At 43.9% G+C, this 14,776-nt stretch overlaps 1 protein-coding gene across 5 annotated transcripts in view; it reads left to right on the plus strand.

The window, feature by feature from the left end:
* Positions 1–10,391, plus strand: part of OCRL (OCRL inositol polyphosphate-5-phosphatase) — a 58,027-nt gene extending 47,636 nt beyond the window's left edge. For 4 of the 5 annotated variants that reach the window (XM_023248839.2, XM_045050595.1, XM_019824260.2 and 1 more), the window contains 6 exons: positions 1,347–1,370; positions 4,434–4,550; positions 5,438–5,522; positions 6,148–6,275; positions 7,394–7,505; positions 7,726–10,391. In XM_023248839.2, coding sequence (XP_023104607.1) covers positions 1,347–1,370; positions 4,434–4,550; positions 5,438–5,522; positions 6,148–6,275; positions 7,394–7,505; positions 7,726–7,847 — 588 coding nt within the window. In that variant the 3' untranslated portion in view covers positions 7,848–10,391. The remainder of the gene's footprint in view (positions 1–1,346; positions 1,371–4,433; positions 4,551–5,437; positions 5,523–6,147; positions 6,276–7,393; positions 7,506–7,725) is intronic. The other variant, XM_019824261.2, reaches the window with a different exon arrangement.
* The last annotated feature ends 4,385 nt before the right edge of the window (positions 10,392–14,776 follow it).

Here is a 14,776-nt window from a genome sequence, read left to right on the forward strand (position 1 = left end):
GTGGCCTGTGGCAGCGTTGGCAGGATTCCAGCTGGGAGTTGGTGGGGAGGTGCTGGCATACTGCACCACCAGTGTCCCAACATGCCTGGATTTTAGGCTGTTTCCTTGTCCTACAAAGTAAATATCATTATCCCTGTTTTGGAGATGAAGAAACTGAGGCTTTATAAAGTTTAGTAACTTGCCTAAGGTCTGTACAAAATTAATAGGAGGCAGAACAAAGATTTTACCCAGGACTGTCTACCACTAGTTTCTGTACTGTCTCCACTAACCATGCTGCTTTGTTTCTCACTGTCTTTTTCACAGCCTTGCCCTGCCTTGCCTCTCTGCCCAGGAAGCAGCTAGATTGTATTTTGTGAGTTGTCTAGGGGACAATAGTGGTAATGACTATAGAGTCAGTCAGACCTGAGTTCTAATCCTGTACCTGCCACTTAATACCTAATAGTATGACCTTGGGCAAATAATTTAACCTGGTAGAGCCTCAGTTTCCCCATCTGTAAAATGGGAATAATATCTACTGTGCACACTTGTGCAGACTAAATGACATTGTATACAAGTACTTTACAGTTTCCAGTACATGGCAGGTGCTCCCTAAGTGGTGGCAGTAGTTATTGTTGCTCTTGTTATTGGATTATAATAAGAGCACAGAAGACAGAGCCAATTAACCTTCTTCCCTCTCCCTTGCTTCTCTTTTTTCTCTTATATCATACAAGAAATCACAATAGGGATAATTATGGGTCTTCTGGTCCACAAAGGTCTGAAATGAAATAAATTTACATTTCAGAGGGACCTCCATATTTGGGGAGTTTAGGGGCCTTTGAGGAGGGGAGTAGGTACATGGCGAGGGAAAAGAGTGTGGGATACTGCTTAGGGTGAAAGGAATGGCAGGGAGAGGGGAGAAGCCAATTGTCTCCTTCTGAATGGCCACTGTCAGACTCACAACCAAATTCGTGCATCGAGTGGCATTAGGATGACTTAGGAAGCTGCATAGTATAGCAGCAGGGCCTGCCTCCAGGCAGCATGTGGAAAGGAGCCATCACTGGGCATTTGGCCAGGTCAGCTGGAAGCTGCCAAAGGACACAAAAGTCTAGAACTGCACATGTATGTTTCTTGAGTGATAATCTCAATAAACCACATGAACGTTTAATATGTACAATAGAGAACTTTGCATGTAGAGAGAACATAACTCCATTTTCAACAATAATGATTTATTTGAAAAATTTAAAGCTGTTTAAAGTATATACATCTAGCAAGATAGTGAGTTCTAATAATACTGATCTGTTTCTAATTCTGTAAATTAATTCTGATTTCTGTCTGTCAATGACTATCTTTTCCTGCTCTGCTCTCAGGAAGAAGACAGCTTCCTAGAAAAGGTAATACAATCCATTGGTGGTTATGTGCTTCCTGTGCTTAATTAACACTTAACTGTGGTCCCTGGAATTTGTCCCTAATCTTTCCCATATCAGAGACCTCTGATTCCATGAGAATCCACCAAAGTCCTGCCAGCTGTTTTTAAGTGTGTCTGAAGTATAGAAAAGATATTTACTGCACTGGTGGTCGTTGAGACCCAGTACATAAAAGCAATAGGAGTCAAGTTTCCAAATTTGTATTTTTAAAATGAGAAGTAACTAAAGAGCTGTCTTGATATATGTGAAAGCTCATGAGGTGGAGCAGGGTACTATTCAGCTGTCCTCCATTTCCAATGATAAAGCAGAAGTGGATTTGTGTTGTATTAAGAGTGATTTGGGGTTGGTGACAGTAGTCATTAATTACCGAAAGAATGCAGTTATATGGTTAAGAAAGAGTGTAGAATAGAATTATAGAGCTGAACAAGACCATGAGGGATCATCTGGTGTAGCTCTCTGCCTTCAGACAGGGTAATTTTCCCCATTCTAATAGATAAGACAACCAAGGCCCAAGGTTGAAAAACTCACTAAAGTCATACTGCTCCTGGTATCAGGGGTGTGGGGCAGAGGGCACTAGAACCCACATCTCCTGAATACTCAGTCAAGGAACCTAGTAAAGGGCTCCTGTAGTGCTTTGCCACTTCTATCTTCAAGCTGGAGGTTGTCTGGCTCCACACAGGGCTATCACATAGAGAAATATGGGCTTGAAAACCATTCTTAAAGCGGTGTCACACAGCATCTAACACCATCTCCCCATTTGGTGGAGTTTAATGCATTTTGATGGTGGAAATGGTGTACTGTTTTTCTGCATTAATTATTAGCGCTAAGGTTTCAAAGTGTGCTTTATTTCCCTTTGAAAATTAAAGTTATCAGGATAATTTGTGGACTTTTGAGAAAGTACTATTTCTTGTGCATGATCTTTCTCTAGACTTCAGAGACACACGTCTGACATTTCATGTTATCACGCATGAATTTGAAAATGGATAGTGGATGATGTATATAACCTACTGACATTTTATTAACCTTTTTAAACCACTAAGGGTTGAGACAGTTCTGCTTCCCGGCCTTTCCTTGTTAATAGCAGGCCATGTTGTCTTTTCATCGCGGACAGTGCCTTGTGTCGCCTTAATGCCTTAGTACAGGAAAAGCACCAGTTGGATGTCAGATTTTTTAAAAAGTACATGAATCAGTGCTGAATAATTTATATATGGTAAGTTTGGAGGCATCTGCTAAATCTGTACATGTGTTGCATTTGGTTCAGAAAATGAGCAGAGTGCATTATGGACAGTGTTTTGATTCAGATACCATGTGGATACCTGGATTTAATACTTGCAACTAGAAAGAAGTTAGTGGATGAGCCCCTGATAAAGTTCTGGCAGCCACAGGGAACATGAATATCAAGTGATAGACTCCCAGGGAGGGAGGGAGGGAGGGAGGGAGGGAAGAAAGGAAGGAAGGAAGGAAGGAAGGAAGGAAGGAAGGAAGGAAGGAAGGAAGGAAGGAAGGAAAGAGAGAGAGAGAGAGGAAAGAAAGAAAGAAAGAAAGAAAGAAAGAAAGAAAGAAAGAAAGAAGGCAAAATGGATGTGAAGAAAATAGATTTTAAATGGTAACCAACTGTCATGCTCTTTTCTCTTCCTCATTCTCTTAGAAAGGTAAAACAGCTTTAAAACGTCAGCAGTGCTGGTTGAAGAACATAGTGTTAAGCAGAGCCCTCATCTCTGCTCTAGTGTACACAGTCTTTGGAAGTCGTAAAATGCTTTTCTTTCCCATAAAGCAACATGGCTGGGGTTGGGCTAGAATTTACAGAATTTCCTAAAGTTGAAAGTACACAATTTATAACCTCAAGCTGGAGAAGGGGGGAAGATGCAAAGAATTGGTTACTGTTTTCTCCACTAGAATTTTTCTGAAGGCTGCCCTCAAGGACTTAATCTATTTCAAACACTTTTTTTTTTTCAACTTTTTTTTTTTTTTTTTTTTATTTTGGGGACAGAGAGAGACAGAGCATGAACGGGGGAGGGGCAGAGAGAGAGGGAGACACAGAATCGGAAACAGGCTCCAGGCTCTGAGCCATCAGCCCAGAGCCCGACGCGGGGCTCGAACTCACAGACCGCGAGATCGTGACCTGGCTGAAGTCGGACGCTTAACCGACTGCGCCACCCAGGCGCCCCTCAAACACTTTTTTGATATAATTTATATTTGACTATATAAACACAAGATAACTGAGTTTATGTCCCCAGCCATTTCCAAGTTCAGGTTTAGTTGTCACTTTTGGGTTTTTCTCTTAGATTCTTTCAGGAGAATCTAACAGAAAGTAGAAAAGTGAAAGGGGTCACAGCCTTGAGAAATCTGCTGAGTTATTAATATAAAGAATAACTTCTGGACTCAAACCTGGAACTTTTCACAGTATTTTTGGCTCTTGGTATGCTGTATTCGGTTTACTATTTTTGGGCTATGAGTTTAGTGCCTTAAGATTAGACCTTCTATTGAGGCTGAAATATTCATGAATGTAGGTGTAATGTGGAGAATTGTCTTTAATTTCTGTGGACCAGAGAGCCTCATTTAAATCAGCAATGAAAACTGTAATTTTGTGGTAAGACCTGAAAGAATCAGAAGTTAAAAGTCACCAAAAACCTAAGTAGATGCTGCTCTTCCAAAGTACTGTGTTGACCATTGTAATTTAATGGCCCACAAGTCTCAGTTGGTATGTGCACTCTGCCGTGACTGTACTGCTACAGCGCTGGCTCTCCGTGTCACCCTTGAGAGGATTTACCACACACAGTGCATCCAGTGATAAACATAATGAACCCAAATGGAATGCTTACCTGTTAAGCATCTAGAAAACGAGATTCTTTAACTGTGGGAATCAGTATCAAGTGCCTTCTGACCAGGAGTGACCCCAGTGAGAAAAAATGAAAAATCTTAAGAGATGAAGATGAAATTGTACTTACATAAGCAGAATCTGGAGGACATCAAGTTACATACATGTTTTTATTGAGACCGCTTTGATTCTCTTCCTTTTTCATCTATTAGGAGAAATCCCTTCTGCAGATGGTTCCCTTGGATGAAGGTGCCAGTGAGAGACCCCTTCAGGTCCCCAAGGAGATCTGGCTTCTGGTAGATCACTTGTTCAAATATGCCTGCCACCAGGTAAGTGACTATGGGCCTACCCTACAACTTTGGAAGGTGTGTGATACCTCCTGTTGGTATTGTGCTTGTAACTTTTGCAAGCTACCTTCACAGAATAGCACTGTCAGATCGTCTGGGCAGATGGAAGTATCCGTATTTACAGATATGACAATGGAAGCATACAAACTAAGTGATTTAGTTAAGACCACAGTGTAAGTGTAATGGTGGAGCCAGGCCCAAACTGAGCATGGCTACACACAATTTCCCCTGGACCACTGTGTACCTCGGTCTATAATGCATGTTTCCCGTCTCACATAGGCATTGCAGATTTTAAAGTCCAAAGCCCATTTCTATACTTCTAATACTTCAAGCCCATTTCTTGAATTTGATTTTCATTTTTTAATCCTACCTAAAATATTAGCTACCCCCAAGCCAACCACCCAAAAAGAGAAGTTTCTTGGGACTAAATTGAAGGAAAACATTTTTTTTACCTACTGAAGTGTAATAGAACTCAAAAGCAAGGTTTGGTATGGGCATGCCATTTACTGCTGCCCTAGCATTCCCTAAGTTCAGTATTTAACTGTGGTTCAGCTGTTTGGACTCTGCCTTCTACTTGTCAGGAAGCTAGAAGTGGAAATATCTGGTCTCCCACTGTAGCCATCTAGTCCTCTGCCATATCAGGTATAAGCTAAAACCTGTGGAGATCATTTTCTGGTTTGAAGTAAAATTTCACACAGATTATACAGATGATAAAGGGAAAAGATGCCATTGTCACACCTCCATTCCTAATCACGAGTATGCACATTACACTTCCATTTGCATTGTCACTCTCTTGATCCCTGGATGGACTTCAGATCCTTAGGGCTGATTATCTTGCCTTGTTCCATTTATTGTCATGTCTTTGGTAGGAGGATCTGTTCCAAACCCCTGGAATGCAGGAGGAGTTACAGCAGATCATTGATTGTCTGGATACTAGCATTCCCGAGACAATCCGTATCCTTTTTGACAAAGGCTTAGGAAGCTGGATGAATTCTTGACCAAACTTTTCTTCCCTCCTACATTTGATTTTTGTGTTTCCATCTGTACTTTCTCTCTGACTGTCATCTATTATAAGGTAATCATCAAGTCTGCAGTTGTTTTTCAATTCCTTTCAGGAACTTTTGACTTCTCTCTGTATCAGACTCTTACTGAAAGGAATAAAGGGGTAGGTAACAACAACTTTTAATAAACATGGAGCATAAGACCCACAGCACTGGTACTGTTCTGCTTCAGGCTTTTGATCACTCCTGCCACCATGTATGTTGTCACTAGGACATAAAAGAGAATGGGAAACACTGGGGACTAGTTTCAAGGACTGATCAAGTGTGAACATCATTCTGCATGCCACATTCCCCTGACTCTCAAGTTGAGCCAAACCTCCCAAGAGTCTTTGATCAATTCTGTAACAACTCAGCTGCAGCATACCTGGACCAATAAAATATCAAACCCCAGTTAGGATCAATGTGCCCTGAATAACAGGAAGGAAACTGTCCCTGAGGGGGTTGGAGGAAGGAAGCAAATCAGGTCTCTGTGTGGCCTTTTTCCTAGAGCCTCTTTCCCTTGACTTAAGTTGATACAGCTGGCAGTAATCACTCTGTGGCTGAAGCACTGCTCATTTTCCTGGAGGCCCTGCCAGAACCCGTCATCTGTTATGAGCTGTATCAGCGATGCCTTGACTCTGCTCAGGATCCCCAGAACTGTCGACAGGTGAGTTTTACTGCTCTGAGGATGTGCCTGGGGTAGGTTCCCCCATAGAGAAATCAATCTAGCAAAGCCAGGCATGTAGCTAGCTATGTGGTAAGATAGGTCTGGATCTGTTATTCATGGCAGAACACCAGCTTCGAGAGTTGGAACTTATTTATTTATGAGCGGGGGAGGGGCAGAGAGAGAGGGAGACACAGAATCGAAGCAGGCTCTGGGCTCTGAGCTGTCAGCACAGAGCCTGACACAGGGCTTGAACTCATGAACTGTGAGATCATGACCTGAGCTTAAGTCGGACACTTAACCAACTGCGCCACCCAGGTGCCCCAAGAGTTAGGACTCTTAAATTTTAGGTTGTATTATTTCCTATTATAGTTGCCACACTTTTCTAGTTGGCCTACTGAGTAGGGTGGATACCTCTACGTTGGCAGAAGATTGTTTATGAAGCTGAATTCTGGCTGACATTACCAGGAATGGTCGGTGATACTTGTGAGCCTTTCTTCTTTTTGTCTTCTTGGTGTTTTTTTTAAGATTTTATTTTTAAGTCGTCTCTGTAGACAGTGTGGGGCTACACACAACGTGGGGCTCAAACCCACAATCCTGAGATCAAGAGTCACACACTCTGCCAACTGAGCCAGCCGGGCACCCCCTTGGTGTTTGTTTTTAATCTTGAAATAATTTTGATGCACAGTAGCTGAGAATACTTCTCAATCAGGCTAGTGAGTATTGGGAGGAGCTCCCATCCATGCTAAATGACATTACAGAGAAAACCATTCAGCTTGGCAGATGCCATGGATGCGTGTCTAAGGAGATGGGAGAAGACCAGATTAATACCAGCCTTTTTGTGAGGTGGGGTGTGTGTGTGACTGTGTGATGACCATGTAGCCTGGTCATTGAGTGTATACACAGGCCAAACAGGATGACCTTTCTGACTTGGAAGTTATTATTTGCAGGTACTCTGTTAGTCATGAGTGAATAAGGGAAAGTTGTGACAGATGAATGGGGTTCTGTATAGGTTGGATTATAAACTACTTCTGTGGCAGCTGTAAGCTCTTCTTACTCCCTTCCTTCACCTGTTCTCACTGCCCACCCTTCCCCCCCTTTTTTTTTTTTTTAAAAAACAGGTGATTTCCCAGCTTCCAAGATGCCATAGAAATGTTTTCCATTACTTGATGGCATTCCTTCGAGAACTCTTAAAATTCTCTAAATACAACAATGTCAGCGAAAACATGATCGGTAAGAGTGCTTCATAAGAATGGCAACGTGAGTGGGGGTAGGCTGGTCGGGACAGTCTGTGTATGGTGTACACAGTGTGTTCCTTCCTTCACGTCCAGGCACATAGCAGTTACTTCCCTCCCATTGCCCTTGTCCCCTGGCCCTCCACTTCCTGTCTCTGAGGCTTTGCTTAGGTTGTGTCTGACAAAGGGTTTTACCTTTCCTTTCTCTCACCCTCTAGCTACTCTCTTCACTAGTCTTCTCCTAAGGCCTCCACCCAACCTCATGGCAAGACAGACTCCAAGTGACCGTCAACGTGCTATCCAGTTCCTTCTGGGGTTTCTTGAGAGCGATGAAGACTAATAAGCCTTTACCTCTTACTACTCTCCAAGGTTCTAGAGGCGGAAGGTCTCGGGCACTAAGTATTTCAGAATGGTTTGAAAAGTCATGCCACAGGAAGGGGCAGTTGCAGAATTTTGAGGCTGTTGGCATGAAAAAGTTGTTTCTAGTGCAAAAGGAAAAGAGTTTCCTAATTAATCCCTCCCTTACCATATCCTGCACAGCAAAATACTTTTAGACTCACATTGCCAAGCCAAAGGTACCATATTTTGGTGTTTTTGTGTTCTCTCTTTATAAGGCAAGAGATCTATATCTACACTCCTTTATCTGGGATGTGTTTGTTGCCCTCCTGCCAGCTATCATGATTGTCCTTAGCACCCTAGGCCTAGATTCTGAGATGTTCCCATTCTAGGTCTGCAAGTACTACGTGCTCTAGCTCAGACTAGTCTGTAGTCCTTTGTCTAAAGCACTTTTGCCCGGCCCCCTCCCATATCACCTCTTTGCACTCCACTCCACTAGTACTATTACGTCAAAGGAAGTCTGGGTAAAGCTAGTGACTCCTCGGGTGTCCCCAACAGTGAGTTAACTGTCTACATGTGGTTGTGACATGCATTTGTGCATTTCTACTACAGTGGCATCTGTATGTCTCTGTAACATTGTCCTTGTCATGGATCAACACTAGGTGGAACCGTATTCTCTTGTCTCCAACCACATTGAGTAGCAGAACTTTAGGGACTGTCAGAGATGCCATCCCATTGATGTGAGAGAATCACAATCAGAGTGGAAGCACTTTGAGCATTTCAAGAGTGAGAATATTCATGTTTGACAGGTCCTGCTTTCTACCATCCCTTTTCTGTTTTTATTCAAATTGTACATGAGCACTCATCCTGGTTGTCTGTGGGACCTGTTCCCCACTTACACATCCATCTCCAGAGCAATGCTTGCATCACAGTCAAAAAGGCAGTCTGCATCTCAGGTGGGCCTCTCCAGCGATACTGCTCCTTCCTTCAGCAAGGCTGTTGTGGATAACCCTTAGAACCCCCTCTCTGGTCTTCTGAAATACCAGGGGGTAGATGTTGCCCCCTCTCCCGGTCAAGGCTGGTTCTGGGCTCTATGACCAGCTCCCCATGGTTTCTAGTCACCTTATCCAGTGTTATGTAAAAGAGACTATGCAGTGGGACCAATGAAGCCCCTTTCTCTCCCGCCCAAGACAACCCTCTGAGCATTTCATTCACTCAAGCTCTGTGGGGAGCATTGTTGTTGTTGTTGTTGTTGTTTAATTATTCTGTGTTGGTTGGCAAACCAGCCATCAGCCACTAACTGCAAAACTACCTGATGCAGTTGGCTTCTTCCTGGTTTTCTTTGATTAAAACCACCCTGAGTTAACTCATTCTTGGCTGTTAACATTAAATCCAAGGAGCCTAATGTATAGGCTTTGTGTCTGGTCTTGGGCATTGACTCCTGACTCTTCTAGCACATTGAAGGAGAGAGCCAGGGGAAATACCACTGCTGAATGGTTCTTCAGTTCCCCCCATCTCTTGTAAGTTGAGTTCTGTGGGGAAGAAAAGGTATGTATCCTGTGATATACTGGCTAAATCCTTTCTTGATAGGGAGTTATGGAACTAGGAGTTAAGTTCTCTGTGCCAAACAGCTGCAGATCTGATAGGTCGGAGGCTAGGTATTGAACTTAGTTAATAGAAGATTATAGGCAGAATGCTTTTGCCATCTCCACTAGGCCAGAAGGTGATCATAGAGGCAGATTATAGAATCTGGGGCAAGGTCGTTACACAAAGACAGGAAGATGCCTGTCCTGGACACATTGTCTAGTATATTGCCAACCTGGGACCTTTGGGTGATCAAGGATGTGGTTGGTGGGGGGTGTAGGCAGCATCCTCTTTCCTCATAAGGCAGGCAGATGCACTAAATTTGTTTAGTGCCTCTACGTTTTTCCAGCTCTGGCCCTGGGATGTACACTGCATTAAGTGTTTGAGACAATCTCTAGGTAGGGGAGACAGAAATAGAGTAGACGGAAGAAATCTGCCTCCCTACTGTGCCTACTCCAGCACGCCAACCTCTGATTCCTAAGTAACTCTAATGTGCTATGTATTTCATAGCTCCTGAAGTAAGGAGTTCAGATTCAACTGGTAGAGAAGGACTCCACATCTATTGTTTTAGGGAAGAAATGGCTCGAACCTCTATGGTGACATTGCATTAGTTTCCCTTTCACTGTTTTCTGATTCTTATTCTGTAATTGTTATATTTCTCAAAAATGTCTTGGTCACTAAGCAAAGCTGCTAGTGGGATTCTGTATTTTGTGTCATCTTTTTTATTATAATTTATTGCAAATGTTTTTCTGAATAAATATATGTTGTGTGAAAAATCAGTGTGATCTTGGTAAACGGGGGCTTATGGTCACTGGATCCTACTTGACTGCAGTCCTCACAGCTACGACTGTACTGTTATTTCCTGTCTTACACAGAAATAGAAGAATGCTCGGTATGTTTGCCCCTGGAGGGGAGAAGAAGCCACGTTATTTTCTGAGGCTAATAAAGTCACAGTGCTTCCAGAGGCCAGCCCAGGATTCTTATTTTAACTCCAGGGATTCAGGCAACAAAATAACATGATTACCAAAAAGGATGTTGATTGTTTATGCATGTAAATATCACACTGGGTCAGATCCATGATCACTCCAGCCCCAGAAATCTGACAAACCCCAACATACACATTTTGGGAGAACCCAGTTGTCCTTGCCAAAATAGCCTCAGCGGTTTAGACATGTTCCTACAAAGAGCCTGTTTTCACAAAAGTCATTTTGCAACTTTTGAAAACCCATTTTGAAGCTTTATTACCTCTCAGGGGGGATGAAGTCCATAAATTAAGTACTTGTGAGGGAGCTCTACTCTGAACTCTAATACTTTAGGAGGAAACCCCTAATTTGATCATGCTGCCTTTTATTCCCCTGCCGATCTCCATTGTGACTTTGCCCATTCTGGTTCCGTTCCCTTTGAGGCTGAAGAGGCCTCAGCTGGAGCTTTCATAACCAGGGCCCTCTTCCAGTTCCCTTTGACTATGAGCTTGACGCTGATGAATGTGCTGATTCAGTGTTGTCACGAACAGTTTTCTTAGCCCCACCCAAAGCCTTGGCAGAAGAAGATGTTTCCTTTTGAGAGTGATTTCCCCCCAGTGGATGGAGACTGACACCCAGCAGTGTTGACACAGCAGCAGGTGATATGGCCGAGCACACACCTCTTTCCCGAGGTTACAAACTGCATCCCTGGATGCTGTTACAAGAGAACCATTAGGCGCTTTCAGACCACAGGACAAGCTGGTGACCTGGCTCTTGGTGTAGCCTAATGATTTAAAGCTAGACACTGCCACAGTGGGATTACTGAGTATTAGGGAGAGAACCTTAATGGTGATCTAACCCAGTCTCATTGTTACAACGGGCAGAATCAGGCTCAGAGGGGACAATGAGGGAATCAGGGTTACTTAGATTAGTGACACAGTAATGTATAGTGGGTAAAAAAGAGTTTAAGCTTTGATGTTAGACCTAGTTCTTTTTGTTTCACTTTATTTTGAGAGAGAGCACAAACAGGAGAGGGGCAAAGAGAGGGGGAGAGACAGAATCCCAAGCAGGCTCTGCGCTGTCAGTGAGGATCCCAATGGGCTCGAACTCATGAACCATGAGATCATGACCTGAGCTGAAATCAAGAGTCAGATGCTTAACTGACTGAGCCACCCAGGCACCCCAGACCTCTTTTTTTCCCCAACTTTTTATTACAAAATCTTTCAAACATACAGAAAAGTCAAAAGGATACAATGAATACCCTATACCCTTAACTCATCACCTGTTAACATTTTGTCACATTGCTTTATCTCAGAGAGGCCTGATCTTTAATCTAGATTCAGACACTTCCTCATGTGACCCCAGACTGGCTAACCTGTAGTTTCCTGGCCTATAAAATGGAACAGGTGTAGTACTGATCTTTGACGACCTAACTACATCTCCTCACTTCTCTCTTAAAAACTTCAGTGACTTCGCAGTCTAATTAGAAGAAAATCCAAACTTTCCATGGCCTACCAGGCCCTGCGTTATTAAATGAGAAACAAAGTGGCAACCACGGTACCTGGCGCGCAGCAGGTGTTGTGTAGATGTCAACTTATGTCCTGCTCCCCTAGCTCTCCACTATATTTCACTGACTCTACCGCACTGCCAAAGGCTTTATGGCTTTCATTTGATGTTAACCTTGTCAACTAGGTATAATCAGACCCCATGTCAGCCTACTCCGTTGCCCTCCTCCCCCCCACCACCACAGACACACCACGGTGCCACCTTCTATACATCTGTATTTAAGCCTTTTGCTGCAGATTTTTTGGGAGTAGGGGTGAGGTGTAAATGAAAGGATGAATAACAAGCTGCGGAGCTGCGGTCACCAGCATATACACCTGGCTGTTGTTGAGCCTCAGGAGCCACACCTGCTGTTCTGCCCTTCCCCCCATTAGCCTCCTTTTGCTCTTTCCTATGCTGCCGTTCCCTGCCCTGGGTGCCTGGTTCCTAGCCCTTCTTTCTCTTCCTTCTGTTTTGTGGATAAATCCCCCCACCTCTAGTTTGTACCTTTGCTGCTCTTACCTACATTGATTCTTACCCAGTCACTGCTACCTACCTTCTCCCTCATTTCTGTCTTGTGGAAGCTACTCCCATCCCCTAGCTCCTGCGTGGAGAAGAGGGGCTTTCCTCTTCCTCCATCACACTTTGAAGCCATGGTTTTGTGCCATTGAATTCCCCATCTTCAATTTAGATGCATGGTTCTCAACCCTGGCTGCTCATTAGAATCATCTAGGGCATGTTTCTCAAAGTGTAGTCCCCAAATGAGTGTCACCTGGAAGCTGGTCTAAATCAGTGGTTCTCAACCCTGGCCACATAACCTAGGGTTTTTACAAAATACTAGTACCTACACCCCACCTTACAATGTTTGAATGCTCACCAGTAACCCTCCCCTGTCCCCACCACTGTGCTCTGACACTGACTACCCCCAATTAGCTAAGCTCTTTTCCACCTCAGGGCCTTTGCACATGCTGTTTTCTCCTACTCAGAAACCACCTCTCTTGTGCACTTTAGGATAGCTCAGTTTCTACCTTTACCATGCCTAACTCAAAGTTACCACCATCCCATACACCTCCATCCCATTCATGGTTTTTTTTGGGGGGGTTGGTTTTTTGTTTGTTTGCTCCCATTCCTGGGCTTCCTGGCATAGCATTGGCTGACTGCTCCTAGGCCTGCCATATATCATTTATTCCACAGTCCTCCTCTTCATCTCTTACAGACCCTTCCTAGACTTGGTGCTTCAGGAACTAAGAGGCAGGAGATTGCTTTGGTTCTTTGCATAGGCTCCAACAGCTACATTGCCTGGTTCAAATCCTAGCTCTGCCACTTCTAGATGTCTGATCTTGGGCAAAAGTTCACTGACCTCTCTGGGCCTCAGTTACCACATCTTAAAATGGAAGTAATAATAGTATCTTCCCTCATAGGATCATCATGAGATGGCATTGGCTAGTATGTTTCAAGGGCTGGGAGCAGTGCCTCATGCATAAGCACTAAATAATTGGCAACTAGTATAATTCTAAAACCTTCCACTGGCCTCAAGGCCCAGACCTCTCTTCCTCAGCCCTTCAGCTCTCAGCAGGTGGCCACATCCTTTACTTTATGCAAATGTCAAAGCAGTTAGCTGAAGCAGCCATCTCAGAGCCCTGCTCTGCAAATCAAAATGTCTATAGCTCATCCTTCCCCCTTCCCACCTGTCAGAAATAAGTGGTCTTCCTCCTTGCCTAGGCTAACTCTTCCACTGTGCTTTGAGCCCTTCTCTTTCCACCCTGATTGGGCTTGTTCCCATCATTCATCACCACCCACCTCGCGTCTTCAATATTGATCAACCATTCATTCAATACGTATTTATTGAGGCCTCCTGCATGCCAGGTGCCTCTCAAGGTGCTGAGGCTATAGAAACCACGGTGCTTTCACTAGGAGGGTGGGGCGGGATGGGGAAAGCAGACATAGAAATAGTGCACAAGGTAATTAGTATGACAGATGCTCTGCAGAGAATAAAGGATGATGTGCCAGAGGGCATGGCGAGTGGACTTGGTCAGGGAAGGTTGCTTTGAGGAGGTGATGTCTGCTAAGACCTAAATTTCAGGAAGACAAAAGATCCCAAATCCTGATTTGAATGACGATTATACAGTATATATGTCCCCCCCCCCTTCCAAAAAAAAAAAGCCAGCCATACAATATCTGGCAAAGAACATTCCAGGGGAAGAAAAGAGCAAATGCAAAGGCCTTAAGGCAGCAAAGCAGCTTGCTGTATTCAGGGGACAAGCAGGGAGAACACAGTGGGGTGGTGATGGGGGTGCTGGACAGGAAGTGGTCAGGGCCTGTGGAGCCTGGAGAAGGAGGCTGCCTTTTATTCTGTGTGTGCAACAGGAAGCCATGAATGGCTTTACTTGGTAATGACATGATTTATGCTCCCTCTGACTTTAATAACAGTGATAGTCACTAACAACTACAGCTATCATTTACCCCAGGTGCTGTACTAATACATTTAACCTCACATTCACCCTTGATAACCACTTTATTAAGTACTACTTTATCCCCCTTTCATAGGTGGATAAAACAGGCTCAGAGAGACTACTTGGTACTGGGCTAGTGGCAGACCAGAATATGACCCCAGACCATAATTGGTGCTCTTAAATATAGCCACTATCTCCCCAGCTGGAGTGTGAATGAAAGTGGGATGTTCCTTGAAATCTATCTTCAAGCTACATCCCAAAATTTCAAGTCAGCTGGATGACCTTCCAGAAGCTCAAATTAACCTGACTTTGAGCAGCTTCTTCTGGCATCCTACTCTCTCCCATCAGCCAGGCTTAAAGCTTTGGTTATTTTTGGCCTCTGTCCCACTTCG

Source organism: Felis catus, chromosome X (genome assembly GCF_018350175.1).
Source record: "Felis catus isolate Fca126 chromosome X, F.catus_Fca126_mat1.0, whole genome shotgun sequence".
NCBI lineage: Eukaryota > Metazoa > Chordata > Mammalia > Carnivora > Felidae > Felis > Felis catus.